At 45.7% G+C, this 18,250-nt stretch overlaps 2 protein-coding genes across 4 annotated transcripts in view; one reads left to right on the top strand and one right to left on the bottom strand.

The window, feature by feature from the left end:
• Positions 1 to 978: 978 nt before the first annotated feature.
• Positions 979 to 8,079, bottom strand: GPR65 (G protein-coupled receptor 65). The gene is made up of 2 exons (XM_081137398.1): positions 8,015 to 8,079; positions 979 to 2,612 (listed from the first exon to the last, which is right to left on the bottom strand). The coding sequence occupies exon 2, from the start codon at positions 2,174 to 2,176 to the stop codon at positions 1,175 to 1,177; it is 1,002 nt and encodes a 333-aa protein (XP_080993524.1). The 5' UTR covers positions 2,177 to 2,612; positions 8,015 to 8,079; the 3' UTR covers positions 979 to 1,174.
• A 7,228-nt stretch (positions 8,080 to 15,307) lies between these two features.
• Positions 15,308 to 18,250, top strand: part of GALC (galactosylceramidase) — a 39,247-nt gene continuing 36,304 nt past the window's right edge. The window contains exon 1 of one of the 3 annotated variants that reach the window (XM_081140342.1): positions 15,308 to 15,605. In XM_081140342.1, the coding sequence (XP_080996468.1) occupies positions 15,411 to 15,605 (195 nt within the window). In that variant the 5' untranslated portion in view covers positions 15,308 to 15,410. Of the gene's footprint in view, positions 15,606 to 15,656; positions 15,816 to 18,250 lie in introns of those variants that run through there. The other 2 variants (XM_081140340.1, XM_081140341.1) reach the window with 2 other exon arrangements.

The following is an 18,250-nucleotide window of genomic DNA, read 5'->3' as shown; positions in this document are numbered from 1 at the left end:
TTAATCAGTTCTCTGTAACAGTTTAATTAAGGTCTATATGATATGTCATATTCCCAGAGGTATTAATGAACCAACTCTCCTTTTACTCTCTTCATGACCAAAACTTCAGTGACTATCCTGAATGCTCTTTATGCATATGTCTATAGCATGCCTAAAAAAGAAATAGTAGAAATATTTAAAAGTAAATAAATAAAGAAAAGGGGCAAAGCAACCCTGGAGGGAAGTCAGGATTCTTGGGAAGTCTTGTGACCTTGGACAAGACAACACTTTTACACGTATTCAACTCACAAGCTAACAATAATTTATCAATAATTAATCAAACAGCCTAAATTATTTTAGCTACTCTTTTTTTTAATTGATTTGTGTGTGAGAGAAACGCTGATTTGTTGTTCCACTTATTTATGCATTCATTGGTTGATTCTTGCATGCGCCCTAATGGGGATTGAACCCGAAACCTCGGAGCATCAGATGATGCTCTAAACAACTGAGCTACCCGGCCAGGGCCCATTTTAGTTACTCTTCATTTTAGTGGAATATCTTCAGTTTTTCAGCATCTGTGTTTCTCTGAGTGCCCTGACACAATTTATTAATTCTCTAAAAACTTTATGACCAGGAAAATGCAAAGAACAGAGAATGCACACATGGCCTCCAAGCAAGGAGTACTCTTATGTACACACAGTCATGGGACACTTTCCTGGAACATGAGTACACAGAGTGGGTTCAATAAATACTCAGTAGTAAGGGAGACGATTAGGAGCAGTATTTTGTAGTAGGGGTTGTTGGAGACAAGTATGTACAGTTGGGAGAAGTTATAGCTGGCGGCCTGAAATCTACAGAAAGTGAGAAAAATCATAAAAACCAGACATAAAGGTCACCAAATTAAAGACACACAGTCCTGCATGTCTTACTAACCTGTTCATATAGCACAGATACAAAAACAATTACCATCGACAATAATGATCCCGAGTCATTAGGAAAATATTAAATTTTGTTTAATATTCATTTAAGAAAAGTCAGGGAGCTGTACAGTGCACTTATAAAATATTTTCATTGGAGAGGACATTAAAATATTCGTTGAACTGGATAACTTAATTCCCTCCCATGCTAGGTTTCCTTTTCAAAACTGTAACCTCGACGCTATAATATTATGTACTTAAAAAAAAATTCCTTGGTTCTATTCCAGGGTGTCTAACTCCACGGTATCTTTTGTAGACATAGAAAGGATGCTTTTTCTTTGTCTCTGTGACCTATGAAGCTTGCCAGTGCAGATTTTGAATAGAGTCCACATGTCAGATCTTCCTGCTTCGGTTACAAAGCAGTACAGAATGGGATCGGCCACGCAGTTTAAACTCGTCAGCGCAACCGTGATTCTGTACATTTTGTAAGTGTGTTTCCCGTACCTGTGGTCGAGGATCGGGTCTAAAATGCTGCGGAGCAGCAGCATCAGGTGGAAGGGGGTGAAGCACAGGACGAAGGTCAGCGTGATGCCCGCGAGCAGCTTCACGATCCTTTTCTTCTCGCCGCTCTCCGTGGCCTGGTTACGCCGCACCGCCTGGTACACTTTCTGGTTGCAGATCAGCATGACCGCCAGAGGTATGGCGTAGCCCGTGCACGTCCGAAACAGGTTGAACTTAATTTGCCACGTCTCCAGAGGGTACTTGTCGTAGCACAGGGTGAAATTGGACTTCTTGGCGTTGCAATATTCCGTGGACGTCTCGTCTTCAAACAGAATGATAGCGTTGAAGATGGATTCCGCCACCCAGATGGACAGGCTGACCACGAAGGCGAACCTTCTTGTCCTGAGGAAAAAAAACTTGAGCGGGTAGACCACGGCCAGGTACCGGTCCACGGCGATGCAGGTGAGGAAGGCCGTGCTGCTGTAGAAGTTCACGTGCATGAAGAAAGCACAGCCCTTGCACAAGGCGGCCGAGAAGGTCCAGTTGTCGCGGTTCCAAGTGTAATCGATCCACAGGGGGAGGGTGAGCGCGTACAGCAGGTCCGACAGCGACAGGCTGAAGAGATAAATCCCCAGCTCGTTCTCTCTCTTTGCTTGCAGGAAAGACACACAGAGAGACCCGATGTTGGCGGGAATGCTGACCAGCACCACGAAGATGTAAACAATCGGGAACAAATAGTGGTCCAGGTCGTGCTGCTCATCGATACACGTGTTGTTCATTGTCTTCTCACTAACCCGGCCGGTGCATCGGATCTTAGGGGCTCAACAGCAGAGCGAGTCTCGCCTCGTTCCGTTTGTCCTCAACAGCTAACTCTCTTTTATGAAGGTTCTTCAATTTTCCTGCCAAAAGTTCTGATTAACCCATTAATGCCTTTAAAGAATGGACGTGGATCACTTTTCACACAGATGGCGACGGAAGGAGGTCAGAATCCAGGCCCCTGGCCATTAGCTCGCGTGGCCAGTCGATTCCGATGAGCAGACGTCCGTGTGTTTATCATCACAGGATGCTGAGGAAGAACCTTCAAGGATCAGTCCTTCAGAGGGTGTGGTCCCCAGTTTGTTTTCTGCCGTGAAACTCAAGAGATTGGTGCAGACACAGATACACACAACTCTATCTTCACAGAGATTGCCATCTCTTTTTAAAATGCCTTTGTTTCTGTAATAAAAGATGGAGAATAATTTAGATGTTTAAAAGATATATCATGATTTTGAAACAATCTTCTTTTATTTCATTTATTAGAGATATAAAAATGCATTAAACTATAATAAAGCTATTTATAAAGGGAAAAAGATCTAATTGACTTCAATAAATGAAATCAAGCTGACATATTTTACCTACTGCAAATAAGAATTATCCAAGGAATGCTAGATTCAGGGGAAATTACATTTCTCACTGGACATGATCTAAGAACACAAAATTCAAGTTGAAGAGTCATTTTAAGAGCTAATTAAAAAAAAGGCAAATTCATAGATTCGTTTGTAGTCAGGAAAGGCATTTGAGTGTATGCTAACCTATACAGTTATATGATTTCAAATTTTCAATTTCATATGCATTCTAAGTATAAGGCATTTTCAAAATCAGCTTATTAGCCAATAAAATACTGTCATCAGAAACTTGGTAAAGTATTTTAAACTATGGCAGCTTACTGAACCTCCATCTAGAATTAGATAACACTATCTCTCCTGTTTTTCCTTTGCTTCCTTTGTGGGTCAACTCATTTTATCTTTCAGATCTATCTAGCTTTGTGAAATAGGGGCAGAATGTTCTCAGTTCTGGTTAAAATCGTGTGATCATCAGTTTAGTGTTTATCAGGTTAGTGGGTTTTTTTATATGTAAAGGTTTGACGTTATATGTAAAGGTTTGACGTTACAGTTCACATAGGAATAGAGAATCCAATCTCTCCACAGTGGGTGGGGTAGAGAAATGCTTCTGTCTACCTTCCTTTCTAGTGAGGCCCCTTGGTGCTCTCAATGATTTATCTGATTGGGACATTCACAGAAAGCTTTGCAGAGTCAATAGGCAAGAGAAAGAAGATTCGCCTTTTTCCTGTGTGCAGTGAGGCCTAGATAACATTCAAACCACCCCCTTCTAAGTGTCATTGAGCCCTAGCCCAAAAGAGACCTGTCACTGCAAGGCACAAGGATTCTGACAGTGGAGTAATCAATATCCAGAGTACATAGTCTAAACATGTCACTCTTAAAACAAAATGGAGAACTGAAACCTCCCAGTTTTACCACACCTAAAAATATGACTAGAGTGAAAAACAGTCCTTTACATCAACGGGTGTACCTTGGTTGGAAAACTGGCACTTGTGGATACCATATGGCCCAGCAACTCCACTTCTAGGTGCATGCTCAACAGAAATACATGCATATGATTACCAAAAGACGTGGTGGGATGACCATGTTCACAGTAGTACCATCTGTAATCTCCCCCAACTGGAATACTCATTAGCAGTACAATAGGTAAGTAAGTTGCTTATTGAAATCCATACATCAATGAAAATGAACAAATGATTGTTACAAGCATGCAGTAACATGGTTGAAGTTCAGAAGCATAATGCAGACTTGATAGAGAAAGGCAGGCTCAAAACAGTGGACACTATCTGATTAAAAAAAAACAATAAAGTTATTCTAAGCTGCCAGAAGTCAGTGTATGAGGGCTGATGTTCTGGGCACTGTACTAAATGGCATGCATACTTGTACTTTATGTTTCACTACAACCCTGAGCTATTTACTATAACCTTACGTTACGGATAAAGACTTGAGCCACATATTATGCAGTTAACCCCAAACGACATATCTAATCTTTGGTAGAACTCAGCCACAATCCTAGATTGTAATGCTAGAGACTCTTAGCTATTTCGTCTTTTGCTTTTTGTACAAAAATATCTTAGCAATCTGAGGGACTTTTGCAACAATGCAGACTGGCTTTGTTGAGAAGGAAGAGAAAACTTTCTATTTTCCATCTAAATAGCACCAATAGATTAGCACAAGTCTTGTAGCTGTATCAGTTCTAATTAAAGAACATGCCATAAATAATCATTTCTGCAAATTAGATATAAAATAACCCCACGTTTTCCAGAAGACATCACTTTTGTGTTCTCTATGAGACTACATGGCCTTCAAATAAACTTGTAAAAATCATCTCACATCATGTCCTCAAACTCAGTGAAAAATGTGTTGCTGTGTTTTCATATATCTGTCACCATGTTTTCTTTGAAAGGTTAAAATTAAAAGTGTTTCTTTTCAACAAGTTATAATGGATAATGCCAGAATTTTACTTAAATGAGATTTTGTTTTTATCCTGCGCTCGATTTTAGAAATAGACGGCTGAAAGGAGCAAATATCCTGCTGCCACACCAAGAAAAAACAATCTCCCAGTTCTCAGGGTCATGAGGCTGAATTTTAAAGTCTATTGTTTCGTTTAGAAATCCCCTGTGAATTGTTTTAAAGTTGAAATTATCTTTCACTTTTCATAATATGATAATGAAGAAAATGTAAAGACTTATTGTGAGATCTATCATCTTTCTACCTACCCATCTCCCTATCTATTGTACATTTCTCTTTCTTTTCAACAAAGCTGAGAGAGAGAAGTCAGGTAGTGGTTATGTGGTTACCTTTGGAAGGGGCTGGGTAATGACTGGAAGAGGGCACTTTGGGATTTCTGAGAAATTGTAAGGTTCTGTTTCTTGATAAGACCACTTACTCCATGACCAAATTCTGCTTGTAAAAATTCACAAGCTGTACACTTAGGATATGTGAATTCTTCTGTATGTATGTTAATTGCAATTAAAAAAGCTAAAAAGTGGAATCAAAAGGCTGTGTGAGATGGATGTAAAGATGCTTGATGACCAGTATCTGTTTCACCTGCGAGTGGAGCATACAGGCTCGTGCCTTAAGGATGTGGCTTAACTTCTTTCCTCACATATAAAAAGCAATTCACAGAAACAAAACAAAACAATAAGTAATTTAAATAATATGAAAATCAATACACCAAAAATAAGTATTCCAGGTACTGGGAAGGAGCAAATACAAATCCTCCCTCGAAGAAAACTCACAGATAGACTTCCAACAAATATGAACTCATTAACACACACATACACCCATGCCCACACCCACAGAGAGAGAGAAATTAGCCACTATGTGTGAAATTCAGCAAAAATGGGAAAGAGTACTAGACCCACAAAAGCTTTAGAGATAAAATTAATAGACAAATAGGCACCTAACACAAAGCAAGTGTGACAGACAGCTGTCTAGAACTGCTGAAGGGCATGGATCCTCAAGTTCATGAAGCCCTGTGAATCCCAACTGGGATTAAAAAACAAACGAAGATGGAAATCTGCATTTGGACACATTGCCATCAAGCTGCAGGTCAGCTAAAGCTAAGAAAAAAAAAAGAGCCAGAAAGAAAAGATGGACTAGCTGCAAAGGGTGAAATTTAGACTGACAAAGGACTTCTCAACAACAGTAATAACAGAAACCAGAAGACAGCCGACTGATAGTTCCAAATTGCTAAAAAAAAAAATATGTCATCCTATAATTCTGTACCCACAGAACTAAATTTCAAAAGCAAAAATAAAGACATTTTCAGATAAACTACCACTGAGAAAACTTGCTCCCAAAATCCTTATTAAAGAAAGAATGTAAGTGAAAAAGGAAATGACACTAGAAAAATGTCCAAGATGCATGAAGGACTGAAGAAGCTACTGAGGAGAGAACTCTGATGGGTCCATGACATCATGTCCATCACCAGGCTTGTGTGTGGGGGAGAAGCCCTGAGCTGTGTGTCCATCACCAGGCTTGTGTGTGGGAGAAGCCCTGAGCTGTGTGTCCATCACCAGGCTTGTGTGGGGGGGAGAAGCCCTGAGCTGTGTGTCCATCACCAGGCTTGTGTGGGGGGGAGAAGCCCTGAGCTGTGTGTCCATCACCAGGCTTGTGTGGGGGGGAGAAGCCCTGAGCTGTGTGTCCATCACCAGGCTTGTGTGTGTGGGAGAAGCCCTGAGCTGTGTGTCCATCACCAGGCTTGTGTGTGGGAGAAGCCCTGAGCTGTGTGTCCATCACCAGGCTTGTGTGTCTGGGAGAAGCCCTGAACTGTAAAACATCCTTCCTCGGGACCAGATCTGAGAGCTGGGTGATGGTCAGTGGGGGACCCTTCTTCCTTTATCCGTGTTAATCAATAAATAGATGAGTAAAATGGAAAGAATGACCTTAGGATGACTTATAAAGTTCTTAAAGAAAAAAATGTCTTTCTGTGTAAAAACATTTCCTGTCTTGATTGAAACAACCGCAAGATGGAATGGTTTGATGAGGCAGACACTGGGTATCTTCTCTGTGGCGCAACAGAGGCAGTGGGTGGGCCCTGAGATGGAAATGCCCCCAGCAGCCCTCGGGGAACTGGTGCCTGCGTGTGTTTCTTCAGGTCCTTAATTCCAGTTTTCACAGGTGTACGACCGTGAGACAGCACCTACTTCGTAGAGTTGTTGTGGGGATTAAATGACATAACACATGAAGCAAAGTACCTAGCACATGGTAAGCGTTTACTAAACATTGGCTAATGTTAGTGTTTTAATGACAACGCCAGTCATCCGTAGGTGTCCTTTGTTCTGTCCCTTACATTTCCTAAAAGGAGGTCATCTTTGGCCATCTACTCGGAACACAGCAGAGAAGCCAGAGGCCCTCAGAACGTAATTTGTACAGTAACATTTCACATATGTATGATACGGGCTCTGCAGATAATAGTTGTTAAATTAATCTGTGTGAATCTGAGATTTTAATGAATACATAATCAGTATTATTCAAACATCTTTTCAGATATTATTTTGATTAATCAAACTTTGAGAAAAATTGTTTTTAGAATCAGTTCTGAGAAATGTAAACTTTTTATTTTTGTTTTGATTGTTAACCAATTGCCAAAAGAACATAATCCATAGCATATTAAAATGTATCTGTTCTTAACCAGCTCCTAAAATAGTACAAATCATTGATGGCAATGATCAAAAGATAAAACGTTTCCCTATGATGTTGAAGGAAACATTTGCTTTCATTTCTCATTTTAATAGCTAGAATCTTATGAAGACTCTACTATGTGCCAGGCACTGTAATACTCACTTCTTAAGAATTATTAACGGTACTTATTAATAATGGAAATATTTGCAAGTTTCACATTAGTTCTGATGGTATAAAAAGTATCACTAGACCATTGTCCTGATGAGGAAACGGTGCTTACTAGCTCTACAGCCGGGGGTTTTCTTGGCATAGAGCTATCTTCCTAACCACTTAATTCAGTTTGCCAATATACCGCTTCCTGAAGAGGAAACAGAGTATAAACATTCCTCTTTCGTATATGGATAGTTTTACCTATTTGTAAATGCTGATTTTGACATCCTTTTACCACTGCTCAAAGTACAGGAAACCCTGGGTCGTCCCGATTAGTCTCTCATAACGCTCAGCATCGCCGCATTTATACAGTTTAGCCTCGACAAACATCACCAACAATCATGCAAAAGTAGGTTATCTACTTAAAAACCTTATTTCATTTAAAAATTTTACACTTACCCGTGTTTCTTGGGGTGACGATTTTGTCAGCTGAGGAGCCAGAAAAATCTGCTTGCATCAAGAAGAGAAACCCACACTGCTGAGGGCACAGGAAGTTGCACTCATATTTCATCACAAGCCGAGGAGGAGGCCGCACCTTAACAGGGGGGATGCGATGGGAGAGATTTAGGACCCGATTACAGCCCACAGGAGCTGGTCGCCTAGGAAGGAGGAAGGTACGCGGCAATCCCCGTGATACGATGACCAAAAGTAGGTAATCACCCCGAGAGAGGTACGGAAAGCTAGGGTGAGTCATGGGGTTTGACACAGGATAGGGTGTTGTAGATGGATGTGGTCAACATTTTGGGGAGAAAAGCAGCAGAGGGAGGGTGGGGGCTGGGTGTGAACCGAGCGTGTCTCACTGCTTAATAGGAGTGACAGCAGGGCTAACTGAGGTGGACGACTTTGCCAAGTCTTCTGTTCCTTAAAGGGACCGAGTAGATTAGCCATGTAGTATCGTATTGTATTGTAGAACAGTTTTCTCCTTTGATTCTTGGAATAGAAGGCAATGATCGATAAAACCAGGCTAAAGCTAGTAGACCTAACTGGTTTAGAAAAGTCAACAATTTCATAACACTTGAAAATTTGTTTGAGAAGGACATGGATTGTTATCATGAAAACTCATGTAAGTGCTTGAACACGTTGACAGTGGCCGCCTAATCTATAAGTGGTTTAACATGAAGTGAAATGAGAGCTCCCGGAACTTTTCAGATATAAAAAAGTGAGACATCACTTTTGAACCTTGCATCTTAAACTTTTATCACAAATGAAGGGAAGCATGTTACTTTATATGGACAGAAATTAATTTAAGATGGAAATATTTAATTTGAAAAACTGTAATCAGGACAACTTGAGTCAATTTTTGTAAAACAATGTTAGAGGTTGTTGTTGGTACTTTTTAAAAAATTCTCCCCAGAGATAGAAAAGATGTAATATAAAATATTGTAATATAAACATAACTTTTAATCTTGAGGTTATTCGGGATATAACGGGAATGTAAACATTTTCTATGCTTCCTCTGAGGATCTTTCATTGAGAATAATAAAATAACATAATTTATAAAGTGCATGAGAATTCACAAAGTAATTGAGCACACAATAATGTAAAAATTCAGAATACTTCATATTTTTAGCAAAATAATGAAAAATTAAAGTATGTGGAAAATAAATAACAAAACCCTTAAGCCTTTACAATAGGAAAGTAATGATTTTAGTTTGCTCCAGTTCTCATTTTTGCTTGATTTTGCACATCTGTTGGATTTACTCATGGGCATTTTATGACTCTCGGCATCTCCTATTTTACCTAAATAGACTATACTTCTGTTTTTGGGAAAAGGGCATTTTTCATATAAAATATGTATTTTGCTCTTCAAAAAAAAAAGGGGATGTAGTTAAAAAACACAAGAAACACAAGCTTTCACTTTTAATTAAATAAGAGAAAAACTGTGGCTGACCTGTGCCGGAACATTGCCAGTTCTTCACAGTAAGACATTAAATAATTTTTAATAAATTTACTTTTTTATTAAATCCAGGTTATTTGGCAATACTGCATTTTCGGCCACGGGGTGACCTAATGAAGACTTGGCAATTCGAGAGCTGTTGAGTCTCTGTGACATTTTAAATGCCAAGGTGAGAAAAAGCCAATTGGCAATCATTCAAAATACTTCCCTTAGGGGGATTGCATTTTTGGCATGCCATCGATCTGGTCTTCTGAGGCCACAAAATGGACAAAAAACACTGGCCAGTGGCGGGGCACTTGCGCCACCCACGTGGAAAAGGGGAAGCGAATGTGACTCTGCCCAGCTCCAGCTTCTCTGTGGCGCTGACAGTGCAAGAGCCGGATTGCTGAGGAGGGTGCTTTGTGAGGCCCACTGTCCATTCGGTGCAACTTCACTAGTCAAAGAAGCATTTGTTGCTTCTCAGAAGGACTTGTTGGGAGAAAAGCAGGCAGTGAAGTGTGGGTGAAGACATTCCTAGGTTTTGAGTTTCAAAAGATTTAGGCAGCTCAGGAGAATGCAAAGGACTGGGGCAGAGACAACATGCTTGTGAGAACATCTCTTGAGATAAAGCAAAGCTTCCTATTCTCGAGAACAGAAAGAAAGGTTTTCTTCTGCCTGAAGGAAGTGGGGCTTAAGGTTGGGAGAGAGGTAGTCCTGAGAGCTCAGAGGTAGTGGTCTGAGACAGGGACCCTGCATCCTGACTCCTTATGTTATAGGTGGGGAGAGGGCCTCGTCCCCACCTGCTGTTTGTGGAAGTGGGCTTCTTGTGATATCCAGAGAAAAGGAATTTTCTGAGACTTGCGCAGGAGGATGAGTTATTGTAGAAAGCTTTATTTCTGTGGAATCAAACCCCTGAGTTTCCAAGGTCCTGGTTCCTTTTGTTGGACCAAGGGAGAAGTGTAGCTGTGTATTCAATAGGGCTAGAATCAAAGCCAGTGTCCAGAATTTTCACTCCCTGTTGGAGCAATGTCCAGTCCAGCATCAGGTTAGCTTAGCGTTCCCTGCTGTAGTTCATCAGTCCATTGTGTGTGAGGTCCACATAGCTGTGAGCCACATGGGCGAATATAAGAGAGCCAAGAACCAAGAAAGGGCAAACACTTTTGTCTGTGGGATTATGTGTTCCCAAATTTTTGAGGGCCTGCAATGGCTCTGCCTACTCCAGCCAATCCATGGTTCCCCAGGCTTGACTGACAGGCACTTTTCCTGTGTCACACTGACTCATTGCACATGCGTCCATCCCTGCCCTTGTCCAGTCCCTTCCTCCTGTGATCCGCAGGGAATGGGCTGGTGCTTCCCTGGGGAGTGTGAAATTGCAGCTTCCTGGTGAAGCTGCCCAAATGGCCATGCTTATAATGTCTGGCCTCCCCTCTGCTCCTTTCCTATTATTAATAACTAGCTAATTATAATGGTATACCTACATCCCACCCCAGTAAGTCCTGAGGTGGGGTTCGGGTGACAGTTACCCCAGATGAGTTGCATAATCTGGGGAGGAGAGCAGACCTGTCTCACATCCAGGGTGAAGTCCAGATAGGTGGTGAGACTCAAGAATATTGGTGTGAGAGGCCTGAGACAGCCTCACCAAGTTCCTTGTGCCCAGCACAGCATAGGTGGGGTAGAGTGATTTCTGGAAGGACCTTCAGGGGCACACAGAAGTGGTGGAAGGCCTCGGCACACTTAATGGTACTTCCAGTGGCCCTGTGGGTCATAGGAGCGTCTTTGCAGCTACTGATGATGGACAACTCAGGTGAGTCCTGCATGGACTAACTACTGAAAGCCAGAATGAGGGCATCTCAGACCAGCATTGACAGACAGCACTTGGAACCAAGGCTTGAGCTACTGCCTTCCAGCCTTGGCAACATGCAGATTCCCTAGATCTTTGATGGTGTTATGGGCTAAATTGTGTACCCCTGCCCCTCTGCCAGAATTCATATGTTTAAATCCTAACCTCCAATACCTCATAATGTAACTGTATTTGAAGATAGGGTACTTAAAGAGGTGATTAAGTTAAAATGAAGCTGTTAGCGTGGGCCGTAATCCAATATGACTGGTGTCCTTATAAGAAGAGATCTGGAGATAATAGTGTGGTAAAGGACTGGGGAGGGGGGTGGGTGCGGGGTAGAAGGGGTCAATGGGGGGGAAAAGGGGACACCTGTAATTCTTTCAACAATAAAGATAAATTTAAAAAAAAGAAGAAGAGATTTGGACTCACAAAGAAACAGCGATATGGACAGCACATAGGAAAGGTCAAATGAGGACACAGAGAGAAGGCAGCCATCTGCAACCCAAGGAGAGAGGCCTTGGAAGAAAGCACACTTACCGACATCTTGATCTTGAACATCCCAACCTCCAGAACTGTGAGAAAATACATTTCTGTTGTTTAAATCACCCAGTCTGTGGTATTTTTTATGACAGCCCATGACCACTAAACATGTGGAACTCAGAGGAACGAAAGGCTGGACCCTGAATTGACTGTGATTAAGTTTCCATCACGTTGGCAGACTGGGGGGTTGAAGCAGAGTTTTAGTTGAGTTACAGAGAGATAAAGAATGTTCTATTGCTTGTACCCTTGCTTATGTCCTGAGATTGGAACCCACAGGATTAGGGTCACACATTTGACCAAAGGTGTGTTATTCAACAGACATTTGCTGAGCCGTTTGATGGGACCACTGAGCAAGAATATTTTTCTCATTCCTAGTCAAGCGCCTAAAATTTAACTATTAGAAAAATCTTTCTTTTGGGTCTTGAAAAGTTTTGCCTTCAGGCTTCCTTTCTAAAGATACAAATATTCCTGGGAGGGGTAAAACACCAAGTTGTCAGGTAAAATCTTGATTGGCAGCTACAGGGTGGGAAAGTTCCCCAGGATCCATTTGAATCAGTTCTCCAAGTCTGGTTCTTGGAGCAGTAGCATCAATGTCACCTGGGAAAGTGTGAGAAAGGCAGTTCTGGGTCTCACCTCAGGCCCAGGGAGTCAGAAGCTCGGGTGGGAGTCTAGCCATGGGTGTTATAACAAGCCCTCCAAGTGATTCCGAGGCTCCAAAGTTTGAGAACCACTGGAGTACAGGATGGGCGCCTGGGTAAGGGACTGTGAGGTGCGGGGGGAAAACAGAACCCCTGCCAAAGGAGGAGGGTGCAAACCCTTTGTGTTCAAATTCTCGTCTGTTTTGGGTACTTTAATCAGTAATTAAATTCCCTTACGCATTATGAACCATTAGTTCACTTGTCTCCACTTTTTAAAAAATTTGAGCTAATACAGCATCTCATTTCAGATTTGTAAATGTTTTTGACTTCAAGGTTAAGTTAGAACATGCTTAAATACAGTGATAGTTAAAGTGGAGATGTGTTATCAAACTAAAGACTAGAGTTGTTAATATCCTAAACCCCTTTTTAGAAAATATATATTTCTTGATGTCTGTAAATTATATAAATAACTTTAATGCCTTTATTATATCCACTTATTAAAATAACAACCAAATGTTAAGAAGACTATATTAACTCCTGAAAGTTTCCCCTGATGTGTTGTGGGTGTGCAGACCTCTGATTAGCTTAAATTTTGAAGTCAGGATAGATAATAAGTTCTTGTTTGTTCTGTCAAGTTTGCTTATGGTGGGAAGATCCAGCTGATAGTTTAAGATTCAAGATCCAAAAAGTGTTTCACGAATTCAGGTTTAACCAAGGCATGCATTAATCTTTAAGGAGGTTAAAGCTGAAGGATAGGGCAGAGAGGAAATACAGATGATTGGCAAAAACTGAGTCAGCTGGGGCAGCGTGACTAGGGACAGACAGGAGGGAAGATCTGGAGCCAGCGTGATTGGTGTGGGTTCTGTGCCATCAGGCTGGGTAAAGGTTCTGTTACCCAGAGCTACGGGTGACATCGACATCCACAGAATGAGCACAGCAGAGATTATCTTGAAAATCCAGGAGTGATAGGAATAACTGCAATGTTATAGGAATAGAACACTAGTTTCTATTCTTCCCCGTGCTTGTAAGAGGACACTAAAATATCTTTGCAAATGAGCAGTAATTGAGCAAACTCTTTATGGGGTTTCACCATACCCATTTCTTTCAATAAGTTCAACATTAGTTACTGCGATATTTAATGCTACATCACGTGAGCGGTTTGCTAAAATGCATCAGGGGTATGTGTGGCGATTTTAAAATACGTTGACAAATTCTCTGACACGCCTCCTCTCAAAAGGCGAAGCCTGCTTTCCCTCTCCTTGCATGTGGGCGAGACTCAGTGCCTCGCTCCCAGGGAACAGAATAAAGCAGAAGCAATGCTGTGCTATTTTGGAGAGAGGTCAGAAGAATGCCGTGACTTCCCCCTCTCTCTTTCATCGCTCTGTCTGAGGGAAGCCAGCCACCCCATCATGAGAAAAGGCCCACATGTGATCCCTTGTCCAAGGGCCATTTCCCCTTTTCTCACGACTGGAGCGCACTCAGCGCTGTGCCCAGCGGCCACGGATTTCCCTTTCTCGCTTGGAGTCCTGCTCTTTCATCAGACACTTCCTTGTCCAACGGTCTCCTGCGCACAGAACAGAAGTGAAACAACAGATCTTTTCTCTCGTGAGGACTGTGATAGGAGCTAGTGGTTCGTCCTGGAGGCAAGGCGGCTACTTTTCTGTTCGACAGTTTCTGTTTCCTCTTCTGCAGATTTCACACATCGCACAAACGTCTGCGGCGGTGCCTCCCCAAACGAGGTGCGAGGACGCGCTGCAGGATGACTCAGGCCGGAGGGGTCCAGCTTCCTAATTTCAGGGCAGGGCACTTCCCTCTAATCACCTTGCACTTCCCTTCCTGGTGGCATTGCTGCGGCACGTCACCTGCCTACCGTAGGTCAGAGCCCGGGGTCGCCAGGACGCGTGGCCCCCCATCGGCGGTGCTGGGGCCGGCGGATCGCAGCGCGCCCTGGGCGGGCACCTCCGCGGGGGCTGGAGAGGCGCAGGACGCGGCAGCAGGGGACGCGGGACGTGCGCACTCGGGAACAGGACAGACGGAAACGAGCGGCCCCTGAACGACCGTCCAAGCCCCAGCATTCCGAGGGCCGAGGGCGCCGCTGTGACGAGGCCTGGTCGGCAGGCGCGGCTGGGCCGCCCTTGGGGAGGCAGGTCAGGCCTGTGGTCCTTCAGGGAGCGCGCGCGGGGCCGTTCGCTCCGCGGCTCCGGGGCCCTGCCGTGCGCCCCGCGCCGGGAGAGACACACTCGCCGCCCGCCCGCCGCGGCACGAGCCCCGCGCCACTCGCGGCTGCCCCCCGAGGCAGGGGTACCGCCCGAGCCGCTCCGACGGCAGCGGGGTGGCCTGTGAGGCGGGAGGCCGAGGAGACAGGTGGGCGCCGGCATGGAGCCCGGGCACTAACGCCGGGCAGGCGCGTACCGGTCACCAGAGCGCACTGCGCGCCGTCGCCTTCCTCGCGTCGCGTTGAATCCTGGCCTTCCTCGTTCTTCCTTCTTTCCCCGGAGGAGACAGGCTCGGAAAGCTAAGCAAGGCCACGGCTGGGCCGGGCCTGGCGCAGGGGCCGCGAGCCCCTCGGCCAGGCCGCTCCGGGCAGGGCCGCCGGCCGGCACGTGGTAGACGCGCCCTGAGGCGCGGGGGGACTTCCCTGCCCGCGGGCCTCGGCCCTCCCTTTGCCGCAGTGATCTAGCAGCGGGCTGAGAAGCCGCGAGGCGAGCGCACGGGAGGGCGGGGGCCGGACCCTGGCGAGGGCGCGACGCGAACGGGCGCCGCTGCCCTCCCACGGCGGCGGGCGGCGGCCTCGGCCCGCACCCAAGATGGCGGCGGGGGCGTCAGCGGCCTCCTGCCCTTTCCCATTATGGCGGTGGCCGGGCCCGCCTCCGTGGGCGCCGGAGTCTTGTGACCCACACAATGGCTGAGGGCCGGCTCGGGGCCTCACGGCAACGCGGCGGGAGAGCCATGACGGCCGCCGCGGGTTCGGCGGGCCGGGCCGCCCTGCCCCTGCTGCTGTGCGCGCTGCTGGCGCCCGGCGGCGCCTACGTGCTCGACGACTCCGACGGGCTGGGCCGGGAGTTCGACGGCATCGGCGCCATCAGCGGCGGCGGGGTAAGTGGGGCGGGGGAGGGGGTTCCTCCCCGCCCCGCCCCTCGGCCCGGCGGCGCGGCCCCGCGTTGGGACGCGCTGCGGGCGGGCGCCCCTGGCTCGGCGGTGCCGGCGGCCGCCGCGCGCCTGGACCCGGGCTCTGGAGTCTGGGGTGCACCGCAGGGTTAGGTTTAGCAGGTGGGCTCCCGCCGTCCCCCGAGGGAGCGGCGGCAGGTGCGCGAGTGACTCGGCGGGACTGGAACCCTCGCCCGGGCCCGGGGCCGGCTCCGCGGCGGGGGCGGGCGCGCGGGGGGCGCTGCTGCGGGAAGCGGGGCGCGGGCGGGGGGGCCGGGGCCGGCTCTCCCGGAGGGGCCGTTGCCCAGCAGGCTTTTTAAAGAATTAGTTTTCTTTTACGGTTTGCATTCAACACTGTTTTGCGTTCGCTCCCGGTGTCCAGCACCGCGGACAGACGTTCATGTGGGTTACAAAGGGCTCGCCCCGCAGCTCCGGCCACCGGCACCCGGGTGGCTCCTGCAGGTCCGGGGAGTGCCCTGCGCTCCGCCTCCCGGCCCCCGCCGATTCTGTTCCCACCGTTAGTACTTAGTCCCATCACTCTCCTATTCTGTTCCCTCCACTACTACTTAGTCCCATCACTCTCCTATTCTCCTCCCACCATTAGTACTTAATCCCATCACTCTCCTATTCAGTTCCCACCATTAGTACTTAATCCCATCACTCTCCTATTCAGTTCCCACCATTAGTACTTAATCCCATCACTCTCCTATTCAGTTCCCACCATTAGTACTTAATCCCATCACTCTCCTATTCAGTTCCCACCATTAGTACTTAATCCCATCACACTCCTATTCTGTTCCCACCATTAGTACTTAATCCCATCACTCTCCTATTCAGTTCCCACCATTAGTACTTAATCCCATTACTCTCCTATTCTGTTCCCACCATTAGCACTTAATCCCATCACTCTCCTATTCCCCCCCATTAGTACTTAACCCCATCACTCATTCCCCCCCCCCCCCCCAGCACCTCTCCTCTACAGCATCCATCAGTCTGTTCTCTGTACCTTTAAGCCCCAATAGGTTATTGTTGGAGGCAGGACTAGTGCCTCAAGGCCTCCTTAGTAAGGTAAGAGGCCTCAAACTATCTGACTGATTTTTTCTTTTTTCAGAAGACAGGCTATAGTAGTATCAACGGAGAGTCTAGGATTGCTTATTGTTGGAGGGCTGTGTTGCCTCAGGGCGCTCAAGGCCCTTGGTGTGAGTTGCCCCTAGAAAGGCAGTGTCTCTGTGCCTCATTTGTGTGTGTGTGTGTGTGGGGGGGGAAACGTTGGGTCAACAGACAAGAGTGGCTAAGGGCCCTTGGGGTGCATAAGAAACACCTGGTGTGCTTGTTGCAGGCCACTGCCACCCCCCATTCTGACTGTAGTCTGGGGTGAGGCTCAGGAATCTGTATTTTAGCAAAACTCTGGTTGATTCTCATACTGAGTATCGAGAGACATTTTTTTCTCATTCAGGGATCCTAATCAGGATACCAGTTACGTTTAATTGGCCCCTCCGTAGTCCTCTTTTGGCTATTACAGTTGGGATGAGTCGGTGCTATCTGGGCATTCCATAAAATGTATATGAGGGAGACATGAGGGAATTGCGTGGATCCAGCTGATAATTTTCTTACCTCCCTGGTCATGCTGTCAGGTGACCTCCAGGTGTGGGAATTTGCATCAACAGCATGATTGTTCTTGGCTCCAGACCAGATTTATTTGAACTTGTCCCACGCTCTTTGTAATCTTTGTCTTGTCTTTGTTTGATCCTTGGCAACCTTTGGGTCCATAGGGTTTAAGGTGGTGGACCTTAGGGTGAGAGGGATTTTCTTTTGCTATCCCAGATCACAGCTAAAGCTAATTTTGTTTGGAAACGTTAAGGCTGAACTCCTGAATGGGTTATTGGTTGGGTTGAATCAGATGGAACTTGTATCCTCAAATGCAATTCAGGACTAGCCTTGAATGCTTGCTTGCTGGGTGGATGTCTTGTGCTGGTTTCAGCCCATCGATAACCAGGGTTGTGGCTGGACTGGTTCTTATGATTGCAATACACTCAGCAATACCTTCAGGAAACTTAGGAAAGAAAAAAGGTTTGGTAAGTCACACGTCCTGGAAAGCACAAGGTTGATTGCTCCATATCTCATTGAACAACTGGAACCACACAGAGTTGGCAGGTGAGGAAGAGAGGGAGTGGGGTATGGGCCTGGGGTGTCTGCTTTTATTGGGGTGGAGGGTGGGGGCCTAGTGTTTTTCAGACTTACTCTACTGGTGAATTTAAACTTAAAAGCCCCACCCCAGCCTGGCTCTTTATCTATTTGTGTGGCTGGCAATGTGTTTATTGGAGATAGCCATCTTTGAAATGGATGCCTCAGTAATCAGAGCTTAAGTCAGGCACTCACATTACAAAAAAGAAGAAACCAACTCTCAGGGCTTGCTATACAATCCATCCTGATGCCGAGGCCTCAGTCAGTGTTGAGGACATTGACTGCCTGGGTAGCTGATATGCCAAAAGTCAGGGGTGGCTTTTAAGTTTAACCCAGAAGGTAAACATCTAAATAGGATTATAGTAGCACTCCTATCCTAATTATACAGGTAATAGCCTGAAGTGCAGTCC

The sequence above is a fragment of the Miniopterus schreibersii genome, assembly GCF_964146895.1.
Source record: "Miniopterus schreibersii genome assembly, chromosome: 1".
Classification (NCBI taxonomy): domain Eukaryota; kingdom Metazoa; phylum Chordata; class Mammalia; order Chiroptera; family Miniopteridae; genus Miniopterus; species Miniopterus schreibersii.
Note: the sequence above shows the minus strand (reverse complement) of the source record. Positions and strands in the feature narration are given on the sequence as shown.

Bases quoted from the DNA above. Each gene is read 5' to 3' on its own strand.
- GPR65 (XM_081137398.1), bottom strand. From the start codon at position 2,176: ATGAACAACACGTGTATCGATGAGCAGCACGACCTGGACCACTATTTG.